General features: G+C 47.3%; 2 protein-coding genes across 3 annotated transcripts in view; both read right to left on the bottom strand.

Moving 5' to 3' along the window:
• Nucleotides 1–17,649, bottom strand: part of ZNF185 (zinc finger protein 185 with LIM domain) — a 59,124-nt gene that overhangs the window by 4,540 nt on the left and 36,935 nt on the right. For both annotated transcript variants that reach the window (XM_032620475.1, XM_032620477.1), the window contains exons 18-21: nt 16,190–16,300; nt 14,984–15,064; nt 12,944–13,015; nt 11,781–11,883 (exon numbers count right to left, since the gene is read on the bottom strand). In XM_032620475.1, coding sequence (XP_032476366.1) covers nt 11,781–11,883; nt 12,944–13,015; nt 14,984–15,064; nt 16,190–16,300 — 367 coding nt within the window. The remainder of the gene's footprint in view (nt 1–11,780; nt 11,884–12,943; nt 13,016–14,983; nt 15,065–16,189; nt 16,301–17,649) is intronic.
• Nucleotides 5,787–6,363, bottom strand: LOC116747869 (protein LTO1 homolog). The gene is made up of 2 exons (XM_032620478.1): nt 6,316–6,363; nt 5,787–6,174 (listed from the first exon to the last, which is right to left on the bottom strand). Exons 1-2 carry the CDS (start codon nt 6,361–6,363, stop codon nt 5,809–5,811), a joined length of 414 nt encoding a protein of 137 aa, XP_032476369.1. The 3' UTR covers nt 5,787–5,808.

The following is a 17,649-nucleotide window of genomic DNA, read 5'->3' as shown; positions in this document are numbered from 1 at the left end:
TGGGTCATATGGTAATTCTATTTTTAGTTTTTTGTTTTTTTTTTTTTTTTTTTTTTTTTTATTGCGTTACGCGGGCCTCTCACTGTTGTGGCCTCTCCCGTTGCAGAGGACAGGCTCCGGACGCGCAGGCTCAGCGGCCATGGCTCACGGGCCCAGCCGCTCCGCGGCATGTGGGATCCTCCCAGACCGGGGCACGAACCCGTGTCCCCTGCATCGGCAGGCGGACTCTCAACCACTGCGCCACCAGGGAAGCCCTATTTTTAGTTTTTTAAGGAACCTCCATACTGGTCTCCATAGTGGCTGTATCAATTTACATCGCCACCAATAGTGGAAGAGGGTTCCCTTTTCTCCACACCCACTCCAGCATTTATTGTTTATAGATTTTTTTTTTCCCGGTACGCAGGCCTCTCACTGCTGTGGCCTCTCCTGCTACGGAGCACAGGCTCCGGACGCGCAGGCTCAGTGGCCATGGCTCACGGGCCCAGCCGCTCCGCGGCATGTGGGATCTTCCTGGACCGGGGCATGAACCTGTGTCCCCTGCACTGGCAGGCGGACTCTCAACCACTGCGTCACCAGGGAAGCCCTGTCTATAGATTTTTGATGATGGCCATCCTGACTGGTGTGAGGCGATACCTCATGTTAATTTTGATTTGCATTTCTCTAATGATTAGTGATGTTGAGCAGCTTTCATGTGCCTCTTGGCCATCTGTATGCCTTCTTTGGATTGGGTTGTTTGTTTTTTTCAATATTGAGCTGCATGAGCTGTTTATATATTTTGGAGATTAAACCTTTGTCCGTTGATTCATTTGCAAATATTTTTTCCCATTCTGAGGGTTGTCTTTTTGTCTTGTTTGTAGTTTCCTTTGCTTTGCAAAAGCTTTTAAATTTCATTAGGTCCCATTTGTTTATTTTTGGTTTTATTTCCATTTCTCTAGGAGGTGGCTCAAAAAAGATCTTGCTGTGATTTATGTCAAAGAGTGTTCTTCCTATGTTTTCCTCTAAGAGTTTTATAGTGTCCGGTCTTACATTTAGGTCTCTAATCCACTTTGAGTCTATTTTTGTGTATGGAGTTAGGGAGTGTTCTAACTTCATTCTTTTACATATAGCTGTTCATTCAATCCAGTACCACTTACTTAAGAGACTGTCTTTTCTCCACTGTATATCCTTGCCTCCTTTGTCATAGATTAGCTGACCATAGGTGTGTAGGTTTATCTCTGGGCCTTCTATCCTGTTCCATTAATCCGTATTTCTGTTTCTGTGCCAGTACCATATTGTCTTGATTACTGTAGCTTTGTAGTACAGTAGGAAGTCAGGGAGCCTGATTCCTCCAGCTCCGTTTTTTTCCCTCAAGACTGCTTTGGCTATTCGGGGTCTTTTGTGTCTCCCTACAAATTTTAAGATTTTTTGTTCCAGTTCTGTAAAAAATGCCATTGGTAATTTGATAGGGATTGCATTGAATCTGTAGACTGCTTTGGGCAGTATGGTCATTTTCACAATATTGATTCTTCCAATCCAAGAACATGGTATATCTCTCCATCTGTTGGTATCATCTTTAATTTCTTTCATCAGTGTCTTATAGTTTTCTGCATACAGGTCTTTTGTCTCCCGAGGTATGTTTATTCCTAGGTATTTTATTCTTTTTGTTGCAGTGGTAAATGGGAGTGTTTCGTTAGTTTCTCTTTCAGATATTTCATCATTAGTGTATAGGAATGCAGGAGATTTCTGTGCATTAATTTTGTATCCTGCTGCTTTACCAAATTCACTGATTAGCTCTAGCAGTTTTCTGGTGGCATCTTTAGGATTCTCTATGTATAGTATCATGTCATCTGTGAACAGTGACAGTTTTACTTCTTTTCCGATTTGTATTCTTTTTATTTCTTTTTCTTCTCTGATTGCCGTGGCTAGGACTTCCAAAACTATGTTGAATAATAGTGGCGAGAGTGGACATCCTTGTCTTGTTCCTGATCTCAAGAGGAAATGCTTTCAGTTTTTCACCATTGAGAAAAATGTTTGCTGTGGGTTTGTCATATATGGCCTTTATTATGTTGAGGTAGGTTCCCCCTCTATGCTCACTTTCTGGAGAGTTTCTTATCATAAATGGTGTTGAATTCTGTCAAAAGCTTTCTCTGCATCTATTGAGATGATCATATGGTTTTTCTCCTTCAGTCTGTTAATATGGTGTATCACGTTGATTGATTTGCGTATATTGAAGAATCCTTTCATCCCTGGGATAAATCCCACTTGATCATGGTGTGTGATCCTTTTAGTCTGTTGTTGGATTCTGTTTGGTAGTATTTTGTTGAGGATTTTTGCATCTCTATTCATTAGTGATATTGGTCTGTAATTTTCTTTTTCTATAGTATCTTTGTCTGGTTGTGGTATCAGGGTGATGGTGGCCTCATAGAATGAGTTTGGGACTGTTCCTTCCTCTGCAATGTTTTGGAAGAGTTTGAGAAGGATGGGTGTTAGCTCTTCTATAATTGTTTGATAGAATTCACCTGTGAAGCCATCTGGTCCTGGACTTTTGTTTGTCAGAAGATTTTTAATCACAGTTTCAATGTCATTACTTGTGATTGGTCTGTTCATATTTTCTGTTTCTTCCTGGCTCAGTCTTGGAAGGTTATACCTTTCTAAGAATTTGTCCATTTCTTCCAGGTTGTCCATTTTATTGGCATAGAGTTGCTTGTAGTAGTCTCTTAGGATGCTTTGTATTTCTGTGCTGTCTGTTGTAACTTCTCCTTTTTCATTTCTAATTTTATTGATTTGAGTCTTCTCCCTCTTTTTCTTGATGAGTCTGGCTAATGGTTTAACAATTTTGTTTGTCTTCTCAAAGAACCAGCTTTTACTTTTATCGATCTTTGCTAATGTTTTCTTTGTTTCTATTTCATTTATTTCTGCTCTGATCTTTACGGTTTCTCTCTTTCTACTAACTTTGGGTTTTGTTTGTTCTCCTTTCCCTAGTTCCTTTAGGTGTAACATTAGATTGTTTATTTGAGATTTTTCTTGTTTCTTGAGAGAGGCTTGTATAGCTATAAACTTCCCTCTTAGAACTGCTTTTGCTGCATCCCATAGGTTTTCAACCATTGTGGGTTTTTTTTGTGTGTGTGGTACGCGGGCCTCTCACTGTTGTGGCCTCTCCCATTGCGGAGCACAGGCTCCGGACGCACAGGGTCAGTGGCCATGGCTCACGGGCCCAGCCGCTCCATGGCACGTGGGATCCTCCCAGACCGGGGCATGAACCCGTGTCCCCTGCATCGGCAGGCGGACTCTCAACCACTTGCGCCACCAGGGGAGCCCAGACCATCGTGTTTTGTCATTTGTCTCTAGGTAGTTTTTGATTTCCTCTTTGACTTCTTTAGTGATCTCTTGGTTATTTAGTAAAGTATTGTTCAGCCTCCATGTGTTTGTGCTTTTTATGTTGTTTTCCCTGTAACTGATTTCTAATCTCATAGTGTTGTGGTCAGAAAACATGCTTGATATGATTTCAGTTTTCTTAAATTTACTGAGGCTTGATTTGTGACCCAACATGTGATCTACCCTGGAGAATGTTCCGTGCACACTTGAGAAGAAAGTGTAATCTGCGGTTTTTGGATGGAATGTCCTATAAATATCAATTAAATCTATCTGGTCTATTGTGTCATTTAAAGCTTCTGTTTCCTTATTAATTTTCTGTTTGGATGCTCTGTCCATTGGTGTAAGTGAGGTGTTAAGTCCCCCACTATTATGGTGTTACTGTCGATTTCCTCTTTTAGAGCTGTTAGCAGTTGCCTTATGTATTGAGGTGCTATGTTGGGTGCATATATATTTATAATTGTTATATCTTCTTCTTGGATTGATCCCTTGATCATTATGTCATGTCCTTCCTTGTCTCTTGTAACATTCTTTATTTAAAAGTCTATTTTATCTGATATGAGTATTGCTACTCCAGCTTTCTTTTGATTTCCATTTGCATAGAATATCTTTTTCCATCCCCTCACTTTCAGTCTGAATGTGTCCCTAGGTCTGAAGTGGGTCTCTTATAGACAGCATATATCTGGGTCTTGTTTTTGTATCCATTCAGCAAGCCTGTGCCTTTTGGCTGGAACATTTAATCCATTCACATTTAAGGTAATTATTGATATGTATGTTCCTATTACCATTTTCTTAATTGTTTTGGGTTTGTTCTTATAGGTCCTTTTCTTCTCTTGTGTTTCCCACTTAGAGAAGTTCCTTTAGCATTTGTTGTAGAGCTGGTTTTGTGGTGCTGACTTCTCTTAGCTTTTGCTTGTCTGTAAAGCTTTTGATTTCTCCATCGAATCTAATGAGATCCTTGCTGGGTAGAGTAATCCTGGTTGTAGATTCTTCCCTTTCATCACTTTAAGTATATCATGCCACTCCCTTCTGGCTTGTAGAGTTTCTGCTGAGAAATCAGGTGTTAACCTTATGGGAATTCCTTTGTATGTTATTTGTCGTTTTTCCTTTGCTGCTTTCAATAATTTTTCTTTGTCTTTTTCTTTAATTTTTGCCAATTTGATTACTGTGTGTCTCGGCATGTTTCTCATTGGGTTTATCCTGTATGGGACTCTGCATTTCCTGGACTTGGGTGGCTATTTCCTTTCCCATGTTAGGGATTTTTTTTTTCTGCTTTAAAATATACTCTTTATTTTTTCTCAGTTATAAAAATAATACATTATCTAAACAGATAGCTTAGGAAGCACAAAAATCCACCCAGGTAAACGACAACAAGAGCCCCTCCATCCCACCAGCCAGAGATAAGTGCTGCTGGTGTCTGTGACAAAGGAGCACCTGAGGCCGTGCACCGTGTACAGATGATGCCTTTTAAGTCCGGGCAGAAGACAGAAGAACTCACACTAGAAGGAAGGCTGAATGCAGTAAGGCTCCAAAGTTTCTGCACCTAGAACAGTGGCCTTAAAGTCTCCTCCCCTTGACCATTTTTGATGCTGCAGAGCCCCACCCACCCGGGGACACAGGAAGAGCTCGTCCCGGCTTCCTGGGGACAGGGCTGGCCTCTGCCCCTCTCAGCCAGACGCCCATGTCCATGGTGACATGAGATGCCCTAGGGCTCCACGGGGCATAGCGGGGACCTGCGGGTAGGGACCCCCGAGACTGTGGGTGCGACTGTGCATTCCAGAGGGGGCACCAGGAGACAGGGCTGGAGTCCCAGCTCTGCCGCCCACTGCCCTTGGACCAGGCAGTCTCTTGGGCCTCAGTTTCCTCGTCTATAAAATGGGAATAACGCCTACCTCCTGGGCTCCTGAAGGGACTAAATAAAACAGGAGAAGCAGGTCACAGCACTGGCACATCTCAAGGGTCAATAAATGTCACAGTACCCATCGCTCCTTCCCATTAACCTGCTTCGTGTCAACCCTGTGGCTCTCATTTTTTAAAAAACCATCCCTCTGAGCGCTGACCGAAGCCCGGGGGGTAAAGGGGAGGTTTATCCTATCCAGAGCCAACCCGAGTCTAGATCCAGCCAGGCCTGCCAGGTGACGAGAACCCGTGAGCCAGGGGCCTGGACCCTGGCTGGACCAGAGAAGAGCAGCCCGGTGAGGGCTCTGCCAGGGCCGCGTTCACGCTGCAGAGCAGACAGGGCCCAACAAAGGACGGGCCTGTGTGGAGGGGCCCCGTGGGGGACACGGAGGCCACCCGGCAGACCTCGGGGGAAGGAAGCCCTTTCAGTGGCCAAGCTGGAACCCTCCCTGCAAAACAATGAATCCCCCATCATTGTTTTGCCCTTAATCACATTTTTAAACACTTAACATATGAACATCTGTTCCCTGATGTTTCGTCTTTGTGTGTCTGTCATCCTCAAGATGAAAGTCTGGAACCTTCTGCACTAATTTTAAAGTCGGGCTGGATGTTTAGTAATGAACAAAGCTGCTTAAATTTCCCTCTAATTCTGTCTAAGTCTTCATGAAGTTTATCGTAAGTAGGGTCATCATAAGGGAATTTCTGAATCATTCCAATCAACGATTCTAAGACCTTCATCTCTTTGCTGTCTTTCTCAGTGGCCCAGCCGTGCAGGAGACATCTCCATGCAAAAGCAAAACCTTGGTAGCACCCGATCTCAGATCCGATTTTAGCTCCATGTAACATGCCATACTGTCTTCCTTCAATCATACCCAAACTACTTCCTTCTTCATAGCCTTCCTGATAACCTTCCCCATGAAACCGGGCTTTCCATCACATCTCAGGAGACTAGCAAGGAGAAACGTCATCAGATGATCACAAAATGTACCGTGACTGTGGCGCCTGCAGTAGAATAAAGGCTCTAACTTTGAAGGCCCAGCTGTGTAACTGGCACCATCATAACCTCTCATCCGCCATCACGATGGCGTCGAACATGTCCTGACTCCCGGGCATGGCGGCAGCCAGCCCACCCCCAACCCCCACCCCCTTGAGCTCCGGCACCACGCGCTGCGGCCGCAGACCCACGGGCCTCGGGCACGGACACTGGGAAGTTTTTGACTATAATTTCTTCAAGTATTTTCTCCGGTCCTTTCTCTCCCTCTTGTCCTTTTGGGACCCCCTATAATGCGAATGTTGTTGCGTTTAATGTTGTTCCAGAGGTCTCTTAGGCTGTCTTCATTTCTTTTCTTCCTTTTAGCTTTATTTTGTTCCGCAGCAGTGAATTCCACCATTCTGTCTTCCAGGTCACTTATCCGTTCTTCTGCCTCAGTTATTCTGCTATTGATTCCTTCTAGTGTAGTTTTCATTTCAGTTATTGTATTGTTCATCTCTGTTTGTTTGTTCTTTAACTCTTCCAGGTCTTTGTTAAACATTTCTTGCATCTTCTCGATCTTTGCCTCCATTCTTTTTTCGAGGTCCTGAATCATCTTCCCTATCCTTATTCTGAATTCTTTTTCTGGAAGGTTGCCTATCTCCACTTCATCCAGTTGCTTTTCTAGGGTTTTATCTTGTTCCTTCATCTGGTACATAGCCCTCAGCCTTTTCATCTTGTCTATCTTTCTGTGAATGTGGTTCTGTCCCACAGGCTGCAGGACTGTAGTTCTTCTTGCTTCTGCTGTCTGCCCTCTGGTGGATGAGGCTATCCTCCTGGCCATTTTTTCACTGTAAATTTATCAGCCCTCGGTGATTCTAGTTACCGTAGACCAGGACTTGAACCTCAACTTAGCCAGCTAATGGTGCTGATCCGTTTAGGGGGTCACCTCTGGGAACACAGGAAAAAAATCAACAATCTGGGCTTGCAACATGCCTCACACTGCGGAGAACAGGGACCCTAAAAGGTTGTTGTGATGCTGTGGCCATAAGTGTCTGCTCTTTCTTCCTAAATATAACAAAACTAACTAGTATTCCATTTTATTTATTTATTTTAGTATTTATTTATTTTAATGTTCATTTATTTATCTATTTTGGCTGCACCAGGTCTTAGTTGCGGCACGCAGGATCTTTAGTTGCGGCATGCGGACTCTTAGTTGTGGCATGTGGACTCTTAGTTGTGGCATGCAGACTCTTAGCTAAGGCATGCATGAGGGATCTAGTTCCCTGACCAGGGATTGAACCTGGGCCCCCTGCATTGGGGGCGTGGAGTCTTACCCACTGGACCAGCAGGGAAGTCCCCTACAAACTAGTATTTTAAAATGTTATGTCAATCTAACAAAGGTAAGATAAACCTACAGTTGAGGATAGTGACAGATTAGTTTATACAAATGAACTTGAGCAATGGAATGGCATATCCTGGGAGGCTGCAGGGTGTAGCTGAGACAACACTGGCTCTGATATCGGAACCGGGATTTCCACCCTCGGTTCTGAGCAGCTGTGTGATCTTACGAAAATAATATCCTCTTCACCTCTGTGCTCATGGACCCCAGGGGTGGCTCTCAGACACCCTGCCCACATTCCAAGAATTCCCCAAGAATATCAGGCTTATTTTGCCACAACTCCAAGTTCCCCAGCCCTGTGTGAGCTCCAATCAGGCAAGTTTAAAATCCCTGCCATTCTGTGCCTCCTCCTCCCAGGCCTGCCAGCCTCCTGCCTGCCTCTTCATCCCTATTCCCTCTGTACGCATGATGGAGACCTGTTTAGCCACTTGGAAAATACCCTTGGACACCTCTTCACCTCTGACTCTGGACCCACCTCCCTCACAAAGCCTTCCTGGGACCCCAACCCACTCCAACTGCACCCTTCACCCAACACTTGGCTCTGTGAGACCAAATGTGCCCAGAGTTGCTTAGGTCTGAGACTCCCGTAATTTTGCTCTGTTTAACAGGGGTGCCCTGTAATTAAAGTATATAACCAAAAATTGACAAAATATTCTAGATCTCTAGAACTTACTTAACTTGGGTACCTGACACGTTGTACCCTTTGACCATCACCTCCCCATTTCCCCCTCCCCAGCCCCTGGCGACCACCCTTCTACTCTCTTCTATGGGTTTGGCCGTTTTAGATTCCTCACATAAGTGGTACTAGGTAGTATTTGTCCTTCTGTGTCTGGCTTACTTCACTTAGCACAATGTCCTCCATGTTCATCCATGTTGTTGCAAATGGCAGGATTTCCTTCTTTCTTTAAAGGCTGAATAATATCCCATTTTGTGTATATACCACATTTTATTTTTTTTAATGTATTTTTGGCTGTGTCGGGTCTTCGTTGCTGTGCGTGAGCTTTCTCTAGTTGTGCAGGTGGGGGCTGCTCTTCATTGCAGTACATGGGCTTCTCATTGCGGTGGCCTCTCTTGTTGCAGAGCACGGGCTCTAGGTGTGTGGGCTTCAGTAGTTGTGGCACACGGGCTCAGTAGTTGTGGCTCGCGGGCTCTAGAGCGCAGGCTCAGTAGTTGTGGCACACGGGCTTAGTGGTTCCATGGCATGTGGGACCTTCCCGGACCAGGACTCGAACCCGTGTCCCCTGCATTGGCAGTCGGATTCTTAACCACTGCGCCACCAGGGAAGTCCCTATATACCACATTTTCTTCAGCCATTCATCAGGCAACGCACAATCAGGTTGCTTCCATGTTTTGGCTATTGTTAACAATGCTGCAATGAACAGAGAATACAGACACCTCTTTGAGATCCTGATTTCAATTCCTTTGTGTATATACACAGAAGTGGGATTGCTGGATCATCTGGTAGCTCTATTTCTAATTTTTTGCCTGGCTTTGGTGTCAGGATAATGCTATCTTCATAAAATGAGTTTGGAAGTGTTCTTTCTTCCATTTCTGGAAGGGTATAAAAAGGATTGGTATTAATTTTTCTTTAAATGTTTGGTAGACTTGCCTGTGAAGACCCAGCCTCGAGTTTTTCTTTGTTGAGAGGTATTTGGTTACTGAGTCAATCTTCTTATTTATTATTCGTCTGTTCAAGCTTCCAATTTCTTCTTGGTTCTGTCTTGGTAGGTTGTATGTTTCTAAGGACTTATCCACCTCTTCTAGGGTGTCCAATTTATTGGTATGTAATTGTTCATAATAGTTTCTAATAAGTTTTCATGTAAGTCCAGGAATCAGGGAAACAAAATGTTCTTTGCCAAATGACATGTCACAGTCTCTCCCTGCAGCACTCCTGAGTCAATTCTGGATCCACGCAGATGGAAGAGCTTCCTACCACGTGGCCTTTTGTTCCTTTCCTCCAATGTTCTGGGCCCCTCTCTACCTCGGCCACTGCTCTGGCCAGACTCTAGGTGGACAAGCAGCCTCAGCATCGCCTGGAAACTTGTTAGAGAGGCCAATTCTCAGGTCCCACCCAGACGTACTGAGTTAGATACTGGGCTGGGGCCCAGCACTCTGTGTCTTAACAAGCCCTTCAGGGGCTGGTCAAGTGTGAGATGCACACTCCAGAGTGAGAACTGCTGCTCTAGATCTCGTTACAACCAATAAGTCATACACCCCACTGCTGGACTTCCATGTTCTCCAGCTTATTTGGCTGGTTTCTGCCACCACTGGAACCTCCATCACTGGACCAGCTCACCGCCTCACTGTTACTGTTCCGTTGCACACAGACCAAACCCTGCCAACTCACCTGGCATAATCTCCGCCCCAGTAAATGCAACTGCCCCTGCTTCACCCTTGTGGCTGAGCCTGGCTAGGGAACAACACAGTACGTGCTGACCGGTCTCCATAGGAACGAACGAGCCCTCCCTTCAAGCGGGCTCTGCACAGCCCATCCACCCTCCCTGTCTCTGAGACAACATTTCACAGACTCCCCTTTCTTCTCGAGTGGCCAACACCCCTCACCCACCCTCACTCATAGAGGATCATGTTTTCTAATCAACTGAGAAAACAGAAGCAAGTACTGAAGTTCTTCATTCTTCCACCAGCCAACTTGGGAACCTCTCTGTATGTGACGCAGAGATTTGGCCTTTCCTATTCCTGCCATGTGTCAACTGGTACCCATCTTTCTCTCCTACAGACGTACATCATGATCACCATCAACATCTCTTTCTCCTGTGTCATCAGTGTCTGCTCACTACTGTATCGCTCCCATCTGCACCAACCCAGGCCTGGCACCTCTGCCCCACTGTCTGCTTGCACTGCTCCCTTACAAAGCCAACCCATCAGGAGAGTCTTCCAGGCTCACTCTGTCCATTTCCACATGATCCCACTCCAGTCAACCTTCTATCCCCGTCACTCCAGCAAAACTGCTCCAACTGAGGTCACAGATGACCACCATGCTGCAAAATTCAAGGTCAGTTCTCAGGCTTCATCCCATTTGATCTCTCAGCAACCACTGACAGGGTGACCAATGCAGTCTTCGGAGAAATTGTGTCACTTGGGGCATTGCACTCTGTGTCACTTCTCACCCTCCTCTGTGGACCCCCTCCTCTTCCCAACCTCTAAATGCTAGAAAGCCACAAGGCTCAGCGTCAGCCCCCCTCTCCACCCACTCACACCTTAGGTGATTTCATCAGGTCAGGGATGGCTCAGGGAAAAAGCATGCCCTGCGGACTCCCAGCTCCAGCCTTACCCTGGAACACAAACTCACATATCCAAACGACCATGTGAGCTCCTCACATAGCTCTCACTGAGGCATCTTCAATTTCACTCATCTCCGCCTTCCCTCTGCTCAAACCTGCTCCCCTCTAGTCCTTCCCTTCTCGGTAAAAGGTGCCACCATCCATTCAGCTAATGGCCTGGGCCCCAAACTTTGCAATCTCCTTTGACTCCTCTCATTTTCTCATAGCCACAACCTACCAGCTCTATTTTCAAACAGTATCCCCGATCCAGGCACCATCCTGACATGTCCCCTGCCAACTCCCTAATCAAGTGACTGCTTTCTCTAGCTTGATCTACTGCAGCAGTTTCCTAACTGATCTCCCTTTTCCCATTCCTGCCCCTCTACATTCGCTCCTTCATCTAGCAGTCAGAGGGATCCTTTGAAAAGCATGAGTCAGACCCGGTCTCTCCACCATCCAAACCACCCAGTAGGTTCCAACTGCATTCAGAATAAAACCCAAAGTCTCTCTGTGTCCTGAAAGGCCTGCATGATACAGTTCTTAGCCATCCTTTAGACTTTATCTCCTACCACTCACCCCTCACTCATGTCATTCCAGCCATGCGAGCTAAAATACTCCATGCTGCTGCCCAGGGCCTATGCACTTGTTGGCTGTCTGCTGGGAATAGTCTTTCCCCAGAAGAATGCTTTTGTTTCCCTCAAAGTATTAAGCACATAGTACTCCTTTTGACTTGGGAGCCCATTCAGCTCCCAGTTCTGCACAGCCTTTGAGATGGAGCACACTCATACAGAGATAAAGCCTTCTCCACACTCTCTGCACCCATAAAGGCTCCCCAGCTCTGGATGACGTTCTCAGCAGCACCACCTGTCTTCCTTACCTTAAAGCAATAGTCATGGCAGCAAAGGCCGAGATGTTCTAAGGTAATCTTTGGACAGTCTCCGATCTCCTGGTTGCAGTAAGTACAGACCCCTCCACTTGTTCTGGGAAATGAAAAACAAGAATCCGCGGTCAGGGTGGTACGCAGACTATTGCTGTGACGCAGCCAGGTCCTGTGGTCTGACGCAGCCAGGCTTAGGCTGCTGCCAGGATTCCCAGCCTGCCATCTTTTCCTGTGCTGTGAACTGGCCACATAGCCTTGGGCCAGACTGGACCGCAGCCCACTGTAGACCGTCACATTGTTTCCAGAAACCAGTCCTGTATCTTCACCCTACTCTCTATCGTATGTTTGGACACCGCGATCTGATTCTTATTGCAGGCAGCTTGTTTGTCTCTATCCCTCTGCCTAGCATATCTGCTTGGGGGGCTGTTCCCACCTAGAATAGGAAGACATACGTCTTCTCCTACAGCAGACACGTCTCTGTATGCTCTACCTGGCCCCTTGTCTTGATGGCCCTTCTCTTCATGCCTGGGAGCACTGAGTCCTACCTGGAGTATCACAGAGGCAGCATGGGTCCAAGGACTATCACAAAATCAGTGTGGCTGCAGAGCCTGCTGGGACCTCATACTGAAGTCCTAGACACCGACTTGTAGATTGAGTATCTCCCCAGTTCCAGGATCCCTGCCTTTGTTCCTCAAGTCACCCCCTGGTTTTCCTCCTCAGACAGAACCTGTCAAAAGTCCCTGCCTGCCTTGCTGCTGGTCCAGGGCTCAGGCTCTTGACAGTGTTGCCCTCGTCACAGCCCTGTTCCTACCTCCTATTTTGCCACCACCAGTCCCAGCCCACAGTTAGTCAGATGGCAGAGTAGAAACACCCCTTACCTGGGAGTACTCAGGGCCCTGGGGTTTAGCCCTAGCTTTGCCACTAACTCACTGTTTTTGCCCTTTGGTCTTAGCTGGTTTCAAAGGCTTTCATTGCCACAAGTGTGACACCCCGATGAGGGAAGCAGTGCCCTATGCTGTGGTGTGACACATCCCATCTGGAAATGGACCAGAAGTAGCAAAGCGGCAGACAAAAGCAAATGGACTTTCAGCATGTAAATCTCCCTTACCTGTTTCTCCTTCTGGAGACCTGTGAGCTCCCTGGTAACACAGCAGACTTACCTCTCAGAGTATGGAGTACTGTCATGTGGGAGTTTCTTCTCCATGTTGCGTGAGTCCTCAAGGCTGCTGACGCTGCAGGGAGTGTGATGGGAGAGAGGAGAGCAGTCATGAGTGGAGAATGCTGATTAACACATGACTCTGCATGACCAGCCATCATCTGTTATGGCAAATGAACTTGGTGCCAACGAGGCATAATTCTCTCAGAGAAGAGCTCTTACACTGGGGGCAAAGAAGACCTGCTGTGGTGAGGAAGATGAGAAGGGGGTGGCTAGGGTTCTGGAGAACTGTCAGTTTCACGGACCAGTGGGAAAGGACCATGGCTTTTCTCCCCACATACGGCCCTTGGTTATAATGTGACAATCGCCAGGGGCCCACTCACTGCAGGAATCAACTAAGAATGGGAACAAAAAAAACAAGGAAACATTCCAACATAATACTGTGCTGGGTTACACAGTGGAATTAGGGGTGATTTTTAATTTTTTTCCTTTTCGCATCTTCATTTTTCAATAATATGACTTTTTAATAATAAAAAATAATGATCAAAAAAACTATTTCCAGGGAAGGGCAACTAGCTACAAGCTCTGGGATATGGCTTAGTGAAGCTGTCATGCTAACAGGAGCTGTGTGATGACCTTCTGTGGTTAAGTGACCTGCCTAAGGTCATGCTTGGAGTAAGGGGTGAGCCAGAATTTCAGCCCAGCTTCTGATTTCTTTTGAGATTTAAGCTTACCTCTAAGCCTCCTGGAAGGTAAAGCAAAAGGCGAAAACATGCTGGACTACACAACTCTAAGTGCCCCATTAAACAAAATACTGGTGGGACTGGAAGAAGAAAAACCAGGAGATGGACAGAGTTCATAGAGGCAAACGCTAGATGGCACCACAACAAGGGGACTTCCCTGGCGGTCCAGTGGTTAAGACTCCGAGCTTCCACTGCAGCGGGCACAGGTTCGATCCTTGGCTAGGGAACTAAGATCCCACATGCTGCGTGGCATGTCAAAAAAAACCCCAAAGAAACAAACAAAAACAAAAAACCACCTCCCTGAAAAAAGCTATAGAGACAGAAAATAGTGGTAGCCAGGGGCTGTGGCTTGTGGTGCTGGGGGCGCTGCTAACGGGTCTGGGGTTCCCTTTTTGTGTGATAAAAATGTCCTGGAATTGGATGGTGGTGATGATTGCACAACATTGTAAATATACCAAAAATTACTGGACTGTACACTTTAAAGAGTGAATTTTATGATATATCAATTATAACTCAATAAAGCTACTAGGAAAAATCACTCTAAGGAGTTACAAGTGAAGAAGCTGAGGCTCATAAAGGTTGAGCATCTTCTCCAAAATGACCCAACAAATGGGGGTTGAGCAGGCACTTGAATTTGACCCCTACGCCCATGATCATCATTCCACAGCAGCAGTGAAAGCTGGTCTGGAGTCCCCAGAGGCCCAATCCTGAAATAAGGCCAGGATGCACCTCTCTGTTACTAAAATCCTCACCCTAGCAGTGGGGTGATGGACGTGTCATAAAAAAAAAATCCCAGGAATACACTGCCTCAGTGTGGGTTGGTTTTCAGCTGAGGTGGCATCCGGAAGCAAGCAATGTGTGTTCAAATGAGGCAACCTGGCATGCTGGAAGGAGCATGCGAGCTGAAGAGAGGAGCCCTGAGTTCTGGAACAGGATGGAATTAACTAGATGGTTCTTAGGGGCCTCACCAGCTCTATCATGAGTGATGCTCTCAGGATTTCACAAAAGAAAGCCTGTAGTCTACCGAGAAACAAATACAGGCAGAAACAGCTGGTGCTGGAAGTGGAGTGTAGGATGAGTTAATGACAAAAGGGGAGTGCAAAGGCACCGAGTCAGGTAGAACGTCTGGAAATGCATAAATCTTGTCCATGAGCAATTAAATCATCTACCTATTCAATAAATGATTACACAGAAGGTACTCTGGGTGAAGTACTTAATGAGGTACTGGGGATGCAGGAATGAGGACAACACAGGGCCTGGCAGGAGAAGGCCATGACATGGAAAGATCTGGGACTTCTCACCTGCTGTAGAATGAAGACAGTGGCTTCCCGGAAGATACCTCACCAGCATTCACGTAATCCTTCATAAAGAGAATCCCTTTGCTGTAGAAAAAAAACACAGCAGAACAGAAAGAGGTATACTGGAAGATTCCAGGGGACTGGGCCTGACCCAAAGCAGGGGTCCAGGACAGGAAGGACCCCCATTTTGTTTGAAGGACGTGCAGGAGCTCATGGGAATGCCTGGGCGCAGAGGTGCCGGTGCTGTAGCCCCCGGCGGGCAGCAAAAGCAGGGAACAGGAGCTGCTAGGCTGCTGAGCCCACCGTGGACTCGGGCTGAACTCAAAGCCCATGACTACAGCCTGCTGTGTATGGATGTGAGAGCGCTAGAAAGATGCTCCCCGCAGCCAGCGGTGGGACGCTACCATCCTGAGACCTCAGTCCAGTGGACTTTCCATTCTCCTCTCTGACCACGTTTTGTTTCCCTTCTGCCTGGGACTGAGATCACCTCTAAGCCTCATCTTACACTGTCAAATCTCCAGCAGCAGTCCAACCTCTCCCTTCCCACACTTGGAGCTCCAGGGTGAGCTCAGGAAGTTGCCTCACCCTGGACAAGCCCCTGGCAACTTTGGGAACAAGGTCTACCTCTCGATGGGCTCACCATGACACCAAATTTGGCCCCACTTTCATGCTCTGCACTCCAGCCTGCTGGCTTGGTGGCAGTAGGCGCTCCTCTGATCTCTCCTACACACACACACACACACACACACACACACACACACACACAGTTCACTCAGCCTCCTTGTAATGGCTCCCTTCCTGCACTCTAAGATGGCAGGTGAGGACAGAAGCTCAGGTGAGGCAGTGGTTATGCGCCTCTTCTCACAACAGATAACGTGAGAGAGACAGACATAGGCCCTGACCTCAAAGGGATTTCTTTGGACTTCACAAGCATGTTCCCCAAGAAACATTAGCAAGGTCCAAAGGATGGCAGAGCCCTAGGAAGTGCCACCTCAGCTTCTCATTGGGAGACTCTGTTCAGGCCCACACACAGGAGTTTATATTAGGGGAACTTGGGCTACACTCTGTGGCCCCTCGACCAATGGGCTGCTGAGAATTGGAGCAGGTACTAGAGCTAATATCAGGGAAGTAACGTGGGACAAAAGCCGAGTCCCTTAGCTCCAGGGAGGGAATAGCCCACAGAACATCTCCCAGATTGTCCCTTCTTACCTGGTTGAGTTAGACTCCAATTCACTTGGGGAGCCTGGCACGTAAACCTGAGGCTGCTCAGAGGTGGCAGTGACAGTAACAGTGACCATACAGCTTGAGGGGTTCTTCACCCTGAAAGAAGTGGAGGGAGCAGCAAGGGTGTCGACACTGAGAGCTGGTGCCTTCCAGGGTCCAGCAGGGTTATCAGGGGCTAATGCCGAGACCGCCACTTCAAAGAGTTTAAAAGAACGCTGACGTTTTTTAAACAACCCTTGAAAATCACTCAGCTGTTTGTTCCTTGAGGCTCCTGAGATCAATGGGTAGAAGTACTCATTTTATAGATGAGAAAACCCAGGCTATGTGACCCAGGTTACATTGTAAGTTGGTGGCAAAACTCCAGCCTTCCAGTGTGTGCCCAGAACTATCCCTGCAGCCAAGGGCCTTGGCCTATGACTCACTTGGTTACAGCAGAGCTATGGGGCTAGCAAGGACTTGACAGACACAGCCCCGCTCACCTCCTCAGTGGGTGGGGCAGCCCCTTCCTGGAATGAGATCCCTGCCCCCAACCTCCAGTGAAGTTTCTGGAGAGCACAAGGCTGAGGGAGAGAGGGACAAATGAATTTAGGTGTCACCAAGGAAGAGATGTGAATGGACCTCATTCTGGAAGTCACCTACCATAAGAAGAAGCAGGAGACTGACAGGTATAATGGTTTTTCTGAATCTCCACCCCTCGGCGTAGCACACAGCCCCTGGCTTGGAATCCAGTGCCCAGGACTTCAACTCGTTTAAGAGTGGGGAGGGTAGAGAACAATCATGACAGCACCTGCCCAGCTTCCCAGCCTCATCTTCCCAGACCATGTCACGTGGACCTGATCGCTCTCGTACCTTTGCACATGACACTACTTTCTCCTCGGGGAAGCCATTCCCAGAGTACCTGCCCTGTCACCCCGGGCTGGGTGAGGTACCCTGCCTCAATGTGCCCGGTCACCCTGTGCCTAGTCCTATGTCACTCTAGGACACAGGAATGCACCATGCAGACTGAAGGAGGTGGACGGGCTGGGAGGGAAGGCCCAATGGGAACGTGGAGAGACAGACGGGGGATAAAGTACAGGACCAGACAGTCAGAAGACGACTGAGTACAAGAGGAAGGAAACAGCATAGTCGAGGGGACAGAAGAGCTGAGGGGGCAAGGAGACCTGAAGCACAAGGAGAAGCCGGCTTATCAAAAATGGAGAGGCAGCGGATGGGCTTCCCTGGTGGCGCAGTGGTTGAGAGGCCGCCTGCCGATGCAGGGGACACGGGTTCGTGCCCCGATCCGGGAAGATCCCACGTGCCGCGGAGCGGCTGGGCCCGTGAGCCATGGCCACTGAGCCTGCGCGTCCGGAGCCTGTGCTCCGCGACGGGAGAGGCCACAGCGGGGAGAGGCCTGCGTACCGCAAAAAAAAAAAAAAAAAGAAAAAAAAAATGGAAAGGCAGCGGAT

This window comes from Phocoena sinus, chromosome X (assembly GCF_008692025.1).
Source record: "Phocoena sinus isolate mPhoSin1 chromosome X, mPhoSin1.pri, whole genome shotgun sequence".
NCBI lineage: Eukaryota > Metazoa > Chordata > Mammalia > Artiodactyla > Phocoenidae > Phocoena > Phocoena sinus.
This window is presented reverse-complemented; position numbering and strand designations above follow the sequence as displayed.

Excerpts from the sequence above, each read along its gene's own strand:
- LOC116747869 (XM_032620478.1), bottom strand. The coding sequence starts at position 6,363 with ATGCCCGGGAGTCAGGACATGTTCGACGCCATCGTGATGGCGGATGAG. Across the intron at positions 6,175-6,315 it reads CCATCGTGATGGCGGATGAG|CGGTTTCATGGGGAAGGTTA; the intron begins AGGTTATGATGG and ends TGATGGAAAGCC.